This window comes from Colossoma macropomum, unplaced genomic scaffold (assembly GCF_904425465.1).
Source record: "Colossoma macropomum unplaced genomic scaffold, Colossoma_macropomum, whole genome shotgun sequence".
Classification (NCBI taxonomy): domain Eukaryota; kingdom Metazoa; phylum Chordata; class Actinopteri; order Characiformes; family Serrasalmidae; genus Colossoma; species Colossoma macropomum.
The window spans coordinates 18,785,610-18,804,068 of record NW_023494803.1 but is presented as its reverse complement, the minus strand read 5'-3'; the positions used below and the strand labels follow the sequence as shown (position 1 = coordinate 18,804,068).

Genomic DNA, 18,459 nt, shown 5'->3' with positions numbered 1-18,459 from the left:
AGGGAGTGGTCTTCTGTGGTCACTCTGTTTTAATTGGAGGAAGGTAACGCCCTAGAATGATTGTGCAGCAAAGCTGTCAGTTCGAGAAAGGAATTTTAATTATGGCTTGTGTTTACGCCAGCATACCAGACAAGCAGACACCTGCTGGAGTGAGGAGGCTGATGTTTGGGCACCTTACATCTGTGCTGGGATTACGACACCAACAAAACAACCATGACTCCCAACAGAAACCGAGTGAGAGTGGGAAGTTCTTCTAAGTCTATCTAAATTGTAGGCTTAATGGAACAAATGATAACTTGCTAATGATCTTTCCTTTTTGGTTTACTATAGAGCATCAAAACTGACCTACTGTGCATTGACCAAGCCCAAGTAGAGTTGTGCAACATGGGTGCTCTGGGCCCCAGTGCAAAAAAATGAATGGCCCCCTATAGAAAAATTACTTTTTGTAAAGTAATTTATTTGTTTACTCACTATTGTTAGATCTCAAACAAGTGCAAGTTGCTCTCAAGGCTTGTCAGTCCACCCACTAGCACCCAAGTTTAACCAAATTGTTCACGTTAGGTTATTATTTAGGATGTTAATATTGTAAATTATTAATATATTGTGATGTCCCACTACTGGCTTGCATGGCTGTTGATGTGCAGAGCCTCTTGGGAGGCTATTTGTCTAAGATGTGTGTGTGTTATTTGTGTTAATCTGTGTAGGGCTGTGGGGTATTTTGTGTGGTTTTACCTTCTACTGTGAGTGGGCCATGTATGGTTAGAAGTGACTTACCTGCTGTCATGACCATTTCAGCAGCGCTGCTGCTGTTCAATTAAAGAGCATTCGCTTAAAGCTCTGTGTTTCCTATGTCTTCTTCTTCGCCGATGCCACAGTACCATGTTGCAGGTTGTGAAGGATGCCTTTGGAGACACCAAGGATGAGCTGTATTGTGAATAAATAAAGGGGGTAAATAGATGTGTTTCTGTGTTGAAGGAACCTAACTGGTGAGGTTTGTTTTTTTGTCCTTATGAGGTGCCCAATAAAGATTTTAAGGGGCCTGATTGCAAGAGCCTCCCGTGCCATGGGTCCCCCTAAACCCAGTAGTTAATGCCTTTTGCATACCTAAAACTATTGCAGCTACTAGTAGCCTTTAGCTGGTTTGTGGTTGGAATGAAATCCAGCAGTTCAGTTACCAAGTAATCATCATCATCACAGTGCTGCACACCTGCATCTTCCTCATATTAACATTCTCCCTGTCTTGCCAGTGCAGGTTTCTCCTATATCATGTCTTTCTAAAGTGTTGGAGAAATGTATGGAGCATTTCTATTGGTCTGTTCATCATAAATTGTTACACATTACATGTGTTGCAAAAGCACATTACATATGTTAGCTGGAATGTTTCACAGAATGCACTGTGTAAAGAAAGACTGGCTAAGTATGTCTCTAAAATGTATTCAACTAGCTCATCTCTGAGCTTTTTCATTACTCTCATGGATCAGAATAGACCTTCTATCCCTTAATAATAGGATGGAACTTCAAATAAAGGAGGGTGTGTTTTTGTTTATGCATTTATGTCAATAAAACCTGACATATGTAAGTGCTAATATGCATAACTGTAGTATTGTAAAAAGATTTTGACATTAGCTTGACTTGTGTCCACAGATGAACAGGTGGGTGCAGTAGAAAGGACAGTGGCAGGTAAGTTATACATCCAGCCTTTGCTTGAAATCTGCAGAAAATGATTTTACAAATGATTTTATAATTGTGCACCCCTCATAGTTTGTGTCATACACTATAAAACAATAAAAGTCAGGTCAACTTGAAATTTTAAGTTAATCTTCTCTTTTTTTCTATCCTTTTTTCAGCTTTTTATAATTTGAAACCTGTGTAGTTGCTCTAATGTATTAGAATCAATTTGTACATTTATCTGCAACCAAATTGGTCTTACTCCAAACATTTTTTACGTTGATACTGTCTTGCTGTTTTCTTTTATACGAACTTTCAGAGAAGAAGCTGAATGAAGTATGTTGTGAAGGCCCTACCCTGTCTGTCTGTCCTCAGGGCTTGTTTGTGTGTGTGTTAGGAGGTAATGTGTACAGGGCAGATTCTCTTGAGTGACACAAAGGTCAAAACTGAGAATCAACTTTAATACTAGTTACAGTGTCAAATGTCAAATGACAAACCTGTCTGGGTGGGACCATGGTCTGAAAATGTTAGTATCTCAGACTTTGTGTACAGTGTGTCTCTATAAAGGAGGCTTGTCTGATGTAGATCAAGTCTGCAGAAACTCCCATTTTTCCAGCTCTTTCACTGAAACTTCAACTATTTTTTTATTACAGTTTGGTTCTTGTTTTTGCTTAAATAGTGTTCAGAGTCTAATGGCATTCTAATGCTTTTAATCCCTTTGTTAATTTGTATGTTTTTGCAATTAGCCTTATAGTTTTATAATTTTATAGTTCTAATTTTGCCTTATAATTTGCCTTATTATTTTTACTGTCCTGTGTTGTGTGAGTGCTACAGGCTGCTAAATTTCCTTCGGGATCAATCAAGTATCTATCTATCTATCTATCTATCTATCTATCTATCTATCTATCTATCTATCTACCTACCTACCTACCTACCTACATACCTATCTATCTAGTCCAATTTAAACAGAGGAAAATTTAGGGGGGGGTGGAATGCCCCCTTTAAGAACAATGTCCGTTTGATGTAAGGCTAAACCAAATCAGTGTAGGATGTACAGGATGATGATGTGTCAACCTTCACCCAGTGGAGTAAAATAAGCTGGAACGGTTCTATTTTTATAGCACAAAAACAAATAATCTTTGAAAAATGTAAGACCTGGGGTAAGAAGTACTCCCAAAAAACTCATATGAACCTCTTCAGTAAACAACTTTGTAACTTTATGAAGAAAATGTACTGAATTAACTAAAAACTAAATATTTCTGGGGCCTTTTGCCCCATGCCTGAATGGGCTTCTTACAGCAAATGTCTCATTTTACATTTTCACTCAAAACTGAATGCACTGTTCTCTCCACAACCCCAAATCCCATAATCATGCATTTTTTGCACCTTTTCTTGTGCAACACAATGCTTAATACAAACTCACAGATCACTATTGTCCAAAGACAAATGAAATCAACTGACCCCAAAAATGTCCTAGGCAATCAATCAAATGATACTTCAGAATTGGTAAATGTGTCAGAATTAGATTTGGGCTCATCATTTGATCAGGTGAGAAAAAAGGGAACAATTTGTTGATTGAAGTTGATCATTTTTGATCATTTATCAGCAAATCTGGTGTGTATTGTCATTCCACTGTTGACATCAGACTTACGGGGCTAAATCAAAGCCATTTAGAGAATGAGGAGGTGCGTCTTACTTGTATGATGCAGTCTAGTAATAATAATAATAATAATAATAATAATAAATTATTGTTATTATTATTATTATTATTATTATTATTATTACTACAATGAATGTACAACAAGTACAAATAATGTTGTGTCTTAAAAGTGATATGCCAAAACACAATAAATAGATATAACAATAGTAAAAGAAGGCTAGCACTAGATGATTTTAAGACATTTGCAGCATAGTTTATCAGGCATTCAGAGTTGTATGAGGGTGCTGTACCAATAAGAGACTTCCCACACTTGACAACAAGCCATTTCAAGATGTAGTTTAAGTCTTTTGTTTTGACTGAAATGCACTCAGGTTTTTGGACTGCCTGATGTCTGCAACCAACACACATCTCCAGATGTTTGACATCATGTGGTGATGCCTTGCCAGGCCTTTGCTGAAGACATTCAGTTTCCATTTGTTTCAGGTTCTTTTTGCCCTCAGTCTTGTCTTCAGTGAGTGAAATACAAGCTCTACAGGATTCAGGTTAATTGACTGACTTGACCAGTCAGGAACATTCCCCAACAAGGTCGTAAACCCCTCTAAGTTAAAGGTCATTGTCGTGCTTCAAGGAGAGGAGCCATCCAAAATGTTCTGAGGCCGTTGGTCGGATCTGGATCTTACTTTGGAATTTCTCTTGCTGTCGGTGGCAGTCACAATATTAATAAAGGCCATCAGTTCAGTCCCACTGGCAGCTACACTGCCCCTACCCTATGTACTACAGCTGAGGTAGTCTACTAGTGAAAAAAATACCTTATGACCTTATGTAGTTGTATGCTAAAAATATTTTTTAAATGAGAAGTTAAAGACTTTTGCACTATGGCAGATTAAAAAGTGAATCTCATTGAATCTAATTTTTAATTTCATCTGAAGAATTCCTTAATGTTGCATTAGATATCTGCTTTTTTTTTTGTTGCGGTAGCGTTGCTTTGTTTTATTAATCCCTTCTTCCCAAGACTTAATGCTTTGAAATGTTTACTGTGTGCATTAGTATAAGGCCTTTTGTTGTTCATAGTAATCTGAGTTTGACTGTCAGGCTCTCAGTTGTAATCCTCAGATGACAGACACTCCCTGCTTTTAAACATGATCCAACCACTTTAAAAGTCATAGCTGATAGGCTGCCATTCCTCGTATGACTATTCACAGGCTGAGATACACCTATTTTGGCACCACTGTTATTTACAAGTTAGTAGACTTACTGGAACTCGTCTGGTTATGTCTGCGGTTCCACTGGGTGTTTTCTTTTTTTAATATACCCTCAAAGAAAAGGATTCTCCAAGCTCTGCCAAGCAATGGGAACATTTTTGATTTATTTTAATGGCCCACAATTAATAAGACTAAATCAAAGACTATGATTCCACTGTCCACTAATCTCAAATTCTAATAGCTGACAAAACAGCCTATTTTACACATGTAAGTCTTACAAAGAGCTTTACTATGGAGGTTTACTGGACACATGCTTACACATAAAACCATCAACACGATCATTTATTCTGTTAATCTATACAGTTTTGTATTGGTTGTATCTCTCTGTATTACTACTCAGGGTAGGTTCTAACTTTTCATGTTGATATAGATACACACAATATGGGCCACTGAATTCAAGCAACTTTCAGCACATTTGATTTTCCTCAACACAGGAAGTTGGCTCCATAATTATTGGCTAGCTCCATAATTATTGGCACCCTTGGCAAAGATGGGTTTAAAAAAGTCATTAAAAATGTCTTTGTGATGAATCAGCTCAACCTCACACTGAAACGTGAAATCTAACCTTCAGTTGAAGTGAATCTTAGAGTCAGAGCTGAAAACTCAATAGGACTTTTTTTAGACTAAAAATTGAAAAAATAAAAATTAAAAAAATATATTAAACATTCCAGTTTCTCTTTGAAATGGAGAGACACAAAATACTCAAAACTGAAGGTCAAATTACCATCTCAAAAACCTATTTGAATTCTCTGATAAAATCTGACAAAAACCTTATAAATAGTTTGTAAAGGTGAGCTCACATAATGCACAAAAATAATGTGTTGTACACACATGCCTGAACACCAAAATTTGGTAGAAATATTATGCAGGAGCCAGTATTTAATTCCTATGTAGTGCACTAAGAGGGAGAATGGAGCCAATTGAGATTCAGCCCCCATGTGGGGGAAGAGAGATGTACAATGCTGTTAGCTTAGCGCTAATACAATTTAGCATTGTCATTGTGGTGGTAATTTGGCAAGCAAATACTACTTACAGTCCCATGAAAAAGTATGTGCTCTCCTGATTTCTTCGATTTTTGCATATCTATCAAACTTAACTGTTTCAGATCTTCAAACAATCTTCAATATAATATGGGACAAAGTCTTAGTGGTATTAGTGTGATAGTGTGAGGATGCTTGGCTGCTTCAGGGACAGGGCGACTTGCCATAATCAACCCATGAATTCTGCTGTCTACCAGAAAATCCTGCAAGAGAATGTCCAGTCATCAGTCCAAGATCTGAAGCTTAAACACAAACTGGTTATGCAGCAAGACAGCGATTTGTAGCACAAGAGCATGTCCACCTCTGAATGGCTGACAAGAAAAATATAAGGTGTGGCCTAGTCAAAGTCCTGCCTTGATGCTGTGGCAGGACCTTAAATGGACAGTTCATGCTGGAAAGCTCTCCAGTGTGACTGAACTTACCTCTGAAAATCCCAGTCTTATTACATACTAACGCTTACTATTCAGTAACTACAGGAATTCAGTGCAAACTAATTGAGCTATTCTTAGGTTACAGAAGCCAGTAGGTCTTGGCCATTTAAGGGGTTAAAGCAATTTTGCAAAGACAAGTGGGCCAGAATTCTTCCACAGTAATGTGTAAAACTGATCTCCAGTTACAGGAACTGTTTGGTTGCAGTTGTTGCCGCTAAAGGTGGCACAAACATTTTTGAGTGTAGGGGGCAATTACTTTTTCACAGGGTGAAAAACTGTATTTCATCACTTCAGTTTGCAATGTGTCTATTAGTACCCTTACCCCTGATTTTGTCACTGTGTTGATGAAAACTGGGAGCTTGGAAAATGAACAACTAAGAACCTCCTTCTTCCCTAAAAGTGTTCATGAAACCTCAACTGTGCCAACCTCGAAAAATGGAGCTCACTGTAAGCTATCGCTGTTTAGTTGTCTAATGTTATTTGGCTGCTATGCTGTAAAGCTCTATAAAAGCAGTACATTTGAATTACAGTATAGCTTTTTAAGTGCTTCATTTATTTTAACCATGAATGTAGGCTGTACAGCTCTGAAAATGGCATGAAAGTGATCAAAAAACATAACACAGAACAACTTAACCTTCATGATCTCCCTGGATTCAGCAGAAGCATAAACAAAACACCCAAAAGTCTGTTTAAAATCCTTAACACACACCGTCGCTTCTTGTTCTATGGGTGCTGCCATGTTGAAATGACCTCATGGAATAGCAACTTGGAGAAAGTCTGACCTTCTGAGCAGAAACTACGAGTTGGAGGGACGTTCAATTGCAATGGATTTTCCCCATTTGGAGGATGGAAACTTCCCACTTCCCTCTTGGTCATGAACGCAGCATATCTCTCCATGATTAGAAACACATTTGGGCTCAAACACGCCATCTAGTCAAAACCAGAGACCCAGCAGGCAAAAGAAGTTGTGTTTTGAGGCATTTTTCAATCCAAGCTTTTGGTCAGCTGAACCCCTCCAACCCAAATTTACCTATTGTTAAGTTTTGGCAATAATCCCGTTATACTCACAGGGTTGGGCAAAATAATTGTAAAAAGTAGTGATGGCTGAATACTGAATACACTGTCCTAAATGTATTCAGTAAAGTATATAATTACAGCACATGAAAAGTCCATGGAAAAAAACGGTTGTATTTTTTATTTAATTCACACTGTTCCTCACTGTTACCGTTTGGCAGTGTTGTTCATGCAATTCTTCTGTTAATATATTTTTTCAAAATTTTAATTATTCGAATGAATACTTTTAAATGAATTATTTTGGCTCATATGGCCTGCTTCACTACACTGCTGCTCCCACAATCCCACTGTCATCTCATGGAATAAGCAAAGAATTCACCATATCCCAATAACAAAATCTTTTAAATCTAACTATAAAGTGAGCAGATATATGATTTTCAGTTAATGATGTCTGAAACTTGCCACAGAATGCATGTACAAGTCCAGTACAATACCAAAGCTGGGTGCACTACTGAGGAGACAGTTCACTTCAGTCATTCCTCGAAACAGTTTACTAACATTCAGACTAATAACTGGCTCATCACAGTGTTTCGTCAGTCTACTCAGGCTTTAGAAGGAACTTCAGTGTTTGTAACAAAGACATTTTTTAATTCTTCTTTAGAGTATGTCTGTACATCTTGTTTGCTGATTTTATAATGGTTCACAAGATTGGATGGTGTTTCTTTTAAAGATGGTCTATATGTTCTTTTAATTCAGCAGGTAAATATTCTAATATATTCTCCTACAAATGTAAAGGTAACTATTCTGAATACTGCCTTTTCAAACTGTAACTTGGACTGAATACAGAAACCTAATTTTTGTATCCTGAATATATATTCCCAATATCTATATTCCATTACATACCAATCCTGTACATACATTCATTTCAGTATGACAGTATTAAATCATGACAAAGCACAGTAATACAGAGAACACACTTATTGTGGTATAAGCACTCCAAATCTTATTTTTTTCCACAGTATAAGATGACATCTTATAGAGAGCAAAGAGTGAATGAGTAACCAGTGGATTTAAAGAAAAAGTCGGCTAAGTTTTTCCAAAAACATTCAGAGATAACACATTCAAAAAACGTTTCCTCACTTTGCCAACAGAAGGACAGACACTTGCTGCTGCTGGGTGCGCTTTATGAAGGAGCTTAAAATGTTTTTTCTTTAGCATTATTACTATTGCAGGCAACAGAAAGGCCTTAATTCCAGATTATGTTCTTAATATGGGAGTTCCAGAAAAATATTCAGTTCACAGTGCAGTGAGTGTGAACTGCTTCACTCAGCCAATGAGTTGAACAGCTCACCAAACAATCAGTATGCAGTAGTGGTATTTCTAGCATCCTACCGACAAAACATGTTTACTGTAGACACTGGAAATAATTCACTGGTTTTAACAATTTAGCTCCATTGACGGTCGTTTATTGAGGACTAGTGTTCTGCACTCATATTTTTGGTGTAATGAGAGGAGTAGGATGTGGCCAGAATCCCCTAAACTAGCTTATGCTCCTGCTCTATAGGTCCCGTCTAACATTAGCAGTAATGTTTGCACAAAGGTTGGAGGGGCCTTTAATGGAAATTCCACTGATGTTTCAAGTTTTCTGCATCAATAAATAGTTAAGATGTAAAAACAAGATCATTCAGAGTGGTTTGGTGTGAAATGCTCTGTTCTAGAGAAACTTACTGAGTCAGAATTGTTCACAGTGGTGGTGATAGAAACCAGACGAGTTAAATGCCTCTAAAAGCTACATCATAGAAACTGTTACATGAAATGATTATGAATATGTTTCCAGTTGCCTGATACATTGTTTTCTGATCGTTTTGAGATCAGCTTTTGGCCTAGAAAATGTTGTTTAAAAGTCCTTTCATGGTGGAAAAGTACATGTACTTCACCACCAGGAAAACATTATTCAGACATTTTACCATAATCCACATTACATATAACAAACATAAAACTCAAAAGAAAGGTAATAAGTTTCTTTACAATTAATTATTTCACATCAAACCACTCTGAATGAGTTTGTTTACATGGCATTGGGGGAGTTCACCTTTAATAGGCCCATGTAGAACTAAGCAGGTGAGGCCCACCATAAATCAGTGATGTTGATTAGTTTTATGACCAGTGACGACTAGTTGCTGTGGTATGACTAGGTCTGGCGATGCTCAGCACACGCCTCTGTTATGATTTATGCTTCCAAAATCTTTTCTGTAGCCACAGGAGTGAAATTCATGGTTCAGCCCACCCACAAATGTGCCATGCCTATCCTAAACAGCAGGCCAGACCCAGTTTAAAGAGGAATTCCACCAATTTTTCAAAATTTCTGCATAATTCAATAATTGAGAAGCAAACAGTAATTCAGGGTGTTTTACTGTGAAATGGGGCATTTTGAAGAAACTTATTGACTTTCCTTGAGATTTTCCTTACAATAGTGGTTATAGGAACTAGGGCTCACTAGTGTCTATTATCTAAATGACTAACAAATGACTATCCATTCTTCTGCTCAGAACAGAAGTGAATCTACACGTCAATTTTTACATGAAATGTTGATAATGCTAAAACAGTGATAAATCAGGAAAAATCTCAAAATTTTCATAAAACAATGTCAGATATCAGGAAATGCATTGGTAACATTTCATATAATAACTTTCTACGAGGTAGCTTGTAGAGGCATTGATGGCTTTGGATGTCTGGTTTCTGTCACCACTATGAACAATTTTGAAGTAGTAAGTTTCTGTAGAATGGTACATTTCACACCAGACCACTTGAATTACTTTGTTTACATGTCAGTGATTTAATTTTGCAGAAATTTCCCATCATATCAAAAACACGACTGAAAAACGCCCACGAGCGAGTCCTCACTGAATGAGAGTGAATGAAGCTAAATGGCTAAATTAATGCAATTAATGAAGGAACTTCCTTTAATTTTGCAAAGCAGATGGATTTAATACACTAAAAATCAGTAACATTTTTTTTTCTTTTACAGCATACAGGTTTTGAACAGTAGGATAGCTTTACTCTGCTCATAACTCTCCACCATAAATAGATTGAGAAAAAAAAGGCCAAAACTCAATGTCAAGGCCATCTTCTGCCTATTTCAATTAACAGTTTTCTGTGAGGTAGACTTAGAGCCATAAAAATGTCAGACATCTGGTTCCTATCACCACCACTGACACATTTCACATCAAGCCACTCTAGATTACTTTGTTTGCATCTTAACACCTTAGTTATACAGAGGCTTTGAGGGTTAGAGGAACTTCCCTTTAAAGCAAAAAATTTGAGACCCTCAAAAAGCCCACAGAAATTGGGGCACTAGCCTAACATCCAGGCATTGGTCGTTTTAAAAACTGAATAGTCATTAGTGTTTTCAGCTATGTATCCAAAGAAAATAAGCATTACACTTGAAACAATGGAGCCATTAGCTCAGACTGTAAAGATGCCTTATTTGTGTAATGTTTTATATCATTGACTGTGCTGGCAATCTGAAAGAAATCTTCACGTTTTGTTTTTGAAAAAAAAAAAAAATCATATAAATGGAGAATGAGTTGAATATGACAGCAGTATTTAAACATTTTATACTGTTCTGTGTTGAGAAACTTAGTGCCCTGTATGATCTGAAATGATTACTCATATAAAATTGCGATTTTGCATTAAAGCTCCATAGGAACCCATTCATATTGGATTGTCTCTTGAGCGCCATCTACTGACAAGCCGGGAAACATCAACAACTTTACAAAATCTGCGTCAAAAACGCATACTCACGTACTAAACAGTATTTTTAAAATAGTACACCACCAGTAGAAGTCCATTTGTAAGTGTGGTATGTGTAGTGTAGTAGTATGTGGTTTGAAAGCAGCTAAATTCTCTGGGCAGACATATACTCTTCTACTGAAGTGAGAGAGTACTGTTAGATTTGAGACGCAGCCCTGGTTTCCCGTGAACGCGCACGTGAACGCGCCATCTAGTGGTTGACGCCTCACATAAAAATGTTCACATGCTGATGAGTGAGAGGAGTGAAGTGTGATGGTGATGCTCTCTCTGTCTTCGGCTTAAGCTATTTAAGCTAGTGTCGTAGTAGTGAGGTTGTTGCACTAGTCCTCTTGAACAATTCCTTCCCAGAGTTACAAAGTAAAATCAGTATTATTTATGCTGCACTGAGGCCTAAACTACTGCAGCCTACAGCCTGAAACAGACAGGGTCTCATGATGGCGCACTACATACCGGGTAAGCCTTGCTAATGTTTATAACCATTGAATTGCATATGTTTTAGTCTACTAATATGAGACACGATGACGTGAGTGAGTCTGGTAGTTTCACAAGTTTTACAATGTATAATATTTATAACTGACAACAGCCATTAATACCGCTTAACGTAATCTGTGTTCCTCAGGTACGATGGAGAGCCCCTGGTGTCATGTTTCCTCAGGCCTGTGGGAGGACATCGACTACTTTGACATAGATTTAAACTACAACATCACCATAGAAGATTATTTCCAAAATCTCGACATCAACGAAAAGGTCAGTTTAGAGGTGAGAATGAGTTTACTGGACAAATACGAGCGACACTTTGCCTTTGTAGCTAGATTTTAATATGAATGTACAATGAATTTAATGCAGTAACAGTTAATGTTAGCTAGCTGGCTCAGGTTTGTCCTTGAGAATTAAACTCCAAATAATTCTATATTATAGACATAAAAATGGATGTTAAGTTGAGTGAAGCAACCGGGTGCAGCTATTTATCACAGACGAGAGATGTGCAAAATTGAAAAGCAAAAAAAGTGGAAAAGTGGAAAAATGTGAACAGCAATGCACACATGACAGTTTTCCATATTGATGTGCAGAATATGTGCTAAAATGAAAAAAACAAAACCTCTATTACATTGTTTTCACCTCGTTTGACCTCTTTACTGAAAACCTGTGCATGAGGGTTTGCAGGAGAAAGGAAAGGCTGAATTTGTGCCAGAATTGAATACAATCCACATTGAAATGTGATGAAGGCTTAGCTGTATTGCTTTCAACTGTGCAGTGCTTTAAATGGATTTGCCTTGTTGTGATGCAACCAAACCGTTGAAGTACAATGCACTTGACATTACTTCTCCATTGGTGACGTGCAGAATAAGTGACAAAAAGAAAAGCAAAACATCTGCTACAATGCTTTTGTGTTGCTTGAGTTCTTTTTTTCGGTCTTCAAATACATTTGCCTCCTGGAAATGCAACCAAAACAGTGAAAATGCAATGTACACACAAAATAGCATTTATTCACTTCAACATGTAGCAGACGTTTTAAAATGAAAAGTAATGGACGCATTACTGGTTTATAATTTTTTGAAGTACTACAAATGGAAAGCTTTACCTATGCCTTCATTACACCATCTCCATATTGACCAAGCCTGTCAGCAATCCTAGAGGTGTGGTTTTCCAAGGTGTCAGAAAGTCTTGAACTTTTGCACCAGAAAGGAAATGATGGGAAAAGTTTGTGTTTAGTCTCACAGTTAATCTCAGGTGTAGTACAGACACCTGACATGTCCAAAAGTATCCATTTTAGTGATTCCCTTGCTCCCAGCTGATCTACTTCAAGTAATGAAAGGCTTGTTGATGAGCTGATTTGCTGGGAGCAAGGGAAACACTAAAGTGTGCAGGGCAGGTTGGGAACCACTGCTCTAGAGTGATGGAGCTCCATCCAGTACACTTGGGATGAATTGGAGTGGTGTTTGTGATCCAGAACTAATTATCCAACATCAGTGCCTGACCTCACAAATGCTTTTGTGGTTGAATACAGTCAACTGCTCACAGAAATGTTCCAACATCTAGTGCCTTCCCAGAAAAAAACCCATCAATATCATTAATTTCAGAAGAAGTTTTAAATGAGCAGGTTTTTACAAACTTTGGGACATATAGTGTAGAGCAGGGATGTCAAACTCAGATCACCTGAGGGCCACCAGCCAGGTGGTCTTCTCCAAGGAGGCTGGTTGGGAAAAAAATATAGGGAAAAAAGTATGGGTTTTAGCTATGTAAAGTTTTTCATCAAATGTTTTAGCAGACGTTGTAAACTAAAAAAAGTCTCCAAATATGAATTTCTTACAGCGCAAAATATACATTCATTTATGCACATCTTAGTCAATGTTTATTAGATAAACATTAACAGTGATAATTATTAGCTCAACATCTAAACAAGTACAATAATCTTGTCACCACAATCCACAACTACTGCTCCGAACAACAGCACGATAATTCTTTCTTATTATTATTGTTATTATGATTATGATGATGATGATGATGATGATTATTATTATTATTATTATTATTATTATTATTATACAGTATTAGTGGTAAGATTATAAATACATAGCGTTTAATAAATATTTAGTGTTAAATCAAGTAAATCTACATAATAGTGAAATTATATGGGATACTTATTGTGATAGCACTGTCATTCTTGCTGGACGCGAATGGAATTGTTGCAAGAGTGTTCAACAAAACTAGAGGTCGAATTTGCCTTCTCAGTGGATTTATATGATAGTTCCATTCATTTTTTAATTCTGACAGATATACATCTCTGTCTACCGCTATGTCATGAATGAATCCACAAAGGGAAATGTAACTAACTTTCATTCTAGATTAGGTCTAAATTAGAATAATAGCGAAGTTAGTTCCAGATAATTTAATCATGCCTGCTCAGTGTTCAGCGTTAATGCTGCTTCTGGTTTTCATTGGAATGGTTTCTAAACTCATCTTATTTTGGGTAATCAGCCACACTGTCTTGTGGGTGAACAAAATCTACCCATCAGATGTAAATATGTAGCTGCAGAAAAAATACAGCCTGGATTTAAGAAAAAAACTGAATATGCGACAGGCTTTATGAAGCTGTCTGGGACTGGGCCTATAGTTTGTGATTTCTGGCGTAGATAAATAGATGTACTTTATTAATCCCACTTTATTTTTATTGTCCTGTATAGATTATCTACATATGCTCAAATTGTTAACTATTTAACAGTAATCTGGTGGAACTTAATATCAACAGCATTAGGATTAGGACCTGTGTCATGTTCAAGGTTATGTTTAGGTTTGGAGTGAAGTTAAGATGAAGTTCAGGGATGGAGTGAGTGTTGGAGTTAAACAGAATTTAATAGATATTTTGTTGAATGTAAGTTAAAGTCGGGAAGTATTTGCAATCATAAAGTATTTTCCTTCTGTTTTGTGACACATGTCTGAGTGAAACACTATCAGCGAGGGTCTCTGAGCTAGCTGAAAGTTTTCGCTCTAGTGGGAGGGGTGGTGAGAAGTGATGCATGATATTATTTAATAGTATTTTTCCTGCCTGCTGGTACATGGTAATGTAATAAAAATAATCAGATGATGTTTAAGATGCGGGCCAAAGTCATCACACTTTGATCAAAGATTACAGGAATATATTATTTTTGTCTTTTAAATGTTATGATTTGATGAATCACAATTAATATGAAAAGGGACATGAACTAAGGTCAAATTTGCATCTGCAAACTCATCTACAGTGGATCATCAGAATAAAGTTTTTTTTTTTTCTACTTGGCAGTAAGTAAGATTTCTTAGTCTTATTATTCTGTGTGACTTTTGTCATTTAAACCAGCAGTTACCGAACACGAAAGTGTAAATAACATTTTGTGTGTAACTTCTAGGTTTTAGGTTAGCAGTAGTGAGTGAGTAGTGGGCTGCTTTGTTTGGGAGTGTGGGGTGTTGGCCAGCACCATGGGAGCAGAGAGAGGGGTGGGGTGTATGGAGGGTAAGTTTAACTGTGACTGAGTGCTTCAGAGAGAGAGAGAGGGAGAGAGAGAGGGAGAGAGGGGAGTGTGTGGGGGGGGAGGAGTGGCAGAGAGAGAGCGAGAGGCAGAAAGTGTGTGTGTGTGTGTGCGCGTGCGGGTAAGTGGGCCGCTGCTGTAAAATTTGGTAGCGGGGCTCTCTCTCTCTGCGTTTGTTGAAGGTTTTGGCTCGCAGCCCGACAGGGTTTTATTTGTAATCGAGGCATGCACACGCACTCCATGCAGTTCACCGTGCCTTCTCGGCTGCCTTGCGTTTGGAAGCAACCCAGCATTCGCCGCTGACATGGACAGAGCTGTGAGTGCATTTGTTTCTCTCTCTCTCTCTCTCTCTCTCTCTCTCTCTCTCTCTCTGTCTGTGCGTCTCTCGTCTCTCTCTCTCTTTCTCACTCCTTCCCTCCCTCTCTCTCTCTCTCTCTCTCTCTCTCTCTCTCTCTCACATTTGCTTAGCTGTCATCTGCGCCTCTTTTCTTCTCTCTCTGCTCTTCTGTCTCGTTCTCTTCTTACATCTCCCCCTTTCTCTCCCTCTCTCTTTCCCTCTCTCTCTCCCTCTCTCCCCTTATGTCCAGCTAAAGATGGTTGCTGAGTGCAGTGCAGTGCTGTGTTCACCCCTCCGCTATCAGCCACACACCCCTGTCCACATGCGCAGCAGAGCTAACAGAGGCTGCTGGAGAGGAGGCCTGTGTTTTGGGCAGGCAGGCTGCTGTCAGCTGATCGTCTGGGGCTAATATGTTTGGATATTTGCCTTGTGACATTCAGAGAAGGGGTAGGTTGAGGGGGGAGCAGTTGAGAGAGTGTAATGCTGGGATTATCATGTTCTCTATTTCTTTTTTTTTCCTGCATTAGTGGCTTGTTTTTGGCACCACCACTGGGACATTCTCTGCTTTCTGTTGTGTGGATTTGTGCGCACTCCGTGTTTGGTGGTGCAGTGGGGTTTATTTGGGTACTCTGACAACCAAAGCTTTCCCAGCCTGCTAGACACTCTCCACCTCCAAGCCTCAGCCTTCATGATGTAAGCTCCTATGTATTGGAAGCTATGCCTTTTGAGATTTTGAGTCATGTGCTGGTCTTTGGCCATTCATTGGCTGCGCAGATATGTTTTTCTTTTTTTTCCATTCTCGCTGACGCCTCGCGTAACATGCTTACTAAGCTGTCAATCTGTCTCGGTATGCTAAGACAGCCAAGAATGCAGGGAATCCTAACAAAGTTAGATATTCTGCATATGGCGGGGCTAATTCTGTTAGAGCCAACCAATTAAAACCCATGGCCTTAAAGTAAGGAATTTCAGCAGTTTAGTGCTGGTGTTGTGCTGGTTTTGGTGTTGCACAGTGGTATTGATTTTTAGTTTCAGCAGTATCAATGGATAACAAACTCATTTAACTGCAAGTAATGTTATTTGCTTGAAGTTGGAAGGAACTTGTAAAAACCTGTAAATAGCTGTAGCTGTTTTTGGGTGGATTTCTGAGAGTGGGCTGTTTATTGATTTATTTTTTTCCTGTTAGCTGGCAGATGCGAACCGAAGCCTGATAACTAACATTACATATAGCTGGCCAAATATCAAATGTTATGTATCAGCCTCAACATCATTGTATTTATTGGCTTGAACATTATCCTTAGTGGATTTCTTTATTTTCTGGAAATGGTTGTACGATGCATTTGTGTAATGAATGCTGGGTATTTTAGTGAGAACACTGATGGATGGAAAACCAAAAAAGATACAAAATAATGAATTCTGTCAACCAGGTGAGGCTGAACAATGCAGTGCTACACTCTACAACATTACATAACACAACAAATAATTGTAGTTTTAGACGGGAATGTCCCTGTCAGTTTCCTTTCTGGAAATCTCCCGTCTGTCTGATTACGTTCTATGCGTTCCTTGAGGTTTTCAGAGAAGAAAATGGAACTAAACAACCTGATGAAAACAAACTGTCAGGTTTGTTAGATATTCTTTTAGTAAAGAGTAACGGTACTCAGGAAGCATGAGTTCATTAACTTGATTTAAGCAAATTTATTTAAATTTCATCAAACCCCATGAAACTGTCATGTATTTGGAAAATATGAATTTTATCAAAACCGCCCAGCACTACATTAAATTAGGAATCCAGCTAAGAGCTTGCAAATGTAATGTGTCAGAAGGGTGGTTTCTGCAACTCCTGGCCTGCAGCCTTTTTTCCAGGCTGCGTTGGCAGAGGTAGCCCTCACAATCTGCTGCTGTGTGTGAGTTGTGACTCATTATTCTGCTTTGAGAGGAATGTCACATGGACCAACAAGGATTCTCTTATGTCATCCCTGACGCGACAGTGGGCAGCCAGCAGCTTTTTCGTTGATGCCCAGCCTCCATCCCTCCTTCCGCTCTCTCTCTCAGTCTCTGTCTCTTGTTTGCTGACTGGCAGATGACAGAGAGACTGCGACTGAGACACTTTCACAGCAGGAGCTAATTGCGGCCACTGTGGTGGGAGTTCTCTGCATTCTCATCGATGACATAATTGGCAAATGTTCTCTTTGCTTTTGCTCATGACTGCTTAATAAGTGCTTTCTTAGAAGACAGGAACATAGCATTTCCCCGGGACTGTGTTCTTTGACTGTTAAAGAAGTAGTTGAGTGAAAAATTTGGTCTAGTAGTTTAAATTTTGTTTGTCCGTTTGTCCACTTTTATTTTATTTGTCTTGTCAGAAGCCAGATAAGTAATGGCTTATCAACCCGACACAGGTTGAGGCAAGTGTGTAATGACTGAGGCATGCAGTGTGCACAATGATAATTTTGCAGTGTACATTTCTGTTACATGCTGTTAACATTAGCTGGTTTAGAAAGACACAGCTGTAGAATTTTGAAACATAATTAAAAATGATCAAAACAGGCCTTCAGCGATGACCTTTGAAAGCAGTGGAATGACCACAAAGTTCCAATTTGTTTTGACGATGAAATAACATTGGGGTGCACCGATATGGGAATTGTGCGCTGATGGCATGTCTGATATTTCTCGTGAACATATCTTCTGATGCCGATACATAAACACTTTTGCTAATTGAGTTGAAGCTTTCTGAATCGTTCCACCTCCAGTATCTGAGTTACGCGTATGTGCTTTTGTGTGGGTTATATGTCTGTTTACAGAAACTTTAGGTGATGCTTTATTTACCAAAGTGAAAGAATCTTGTGAACCTGAGGGATTGCATTCCCTGTAAGTTAACTCTACAGCAAATGGGATTTGACTCTTGGCTTTCCCTCTCTCTCTGATCTGAGGGCGCTTCTTTTGAGCCTGCTTCACACTGTGTAGGTGTCCTGAATCGGTTCCTGTGGCAGCGTGTCGCTCACTTGTTGTTTGTCTTTTGAGAGAGTGCTCAAAAGCAGCGTTTGAAGGACATTACACTGCATATGTCAGAGATGAGGGCCAGCAGGGTAGTTCTTGGAGCAAACCAGCTTCAGAAGCCCCCTCCCCATTGATGTCATCTTCAAAACTGTACACCACAGTGATCATCCGCTTTTCAGTTGGCTCAGGGTGTGCAGTGAACTCCTTGTGCCCTTTAGCATTGCTTGGAGCCATTTAAA

General features: G+C 38.5%; 1 protein-coding gene across 4 annotated transcripts in view; it reads left to right on the top strand.

The window, feature by feature from the left end:
* Nucleotides 1–14,925: 14,925 nt before the first annotated feature.
* Nucleotides 14,926–18,459, top strand: part of LOC118823677 (coiled-coil domain-containing protein 9B) — a 35,989-nt gene continuing 32,455 nt past the window's right edge. For 2 of the 4 annotated variants that reach the window (XM_036593421.1, XM_036593418.1), the window contains exon 1: nt 14,927–15,208. In XM_036593421.1, coding sequence (XP_036449314.1) covers nt 15,197–15,208 — 12 coding nt within the window. In that variant the 5' untranslated portion in view covers nt 14,927–15,196. The other 2 variants (XM_036593422.1, XM_036593423.1) reach the window with 2 other exon arrangements.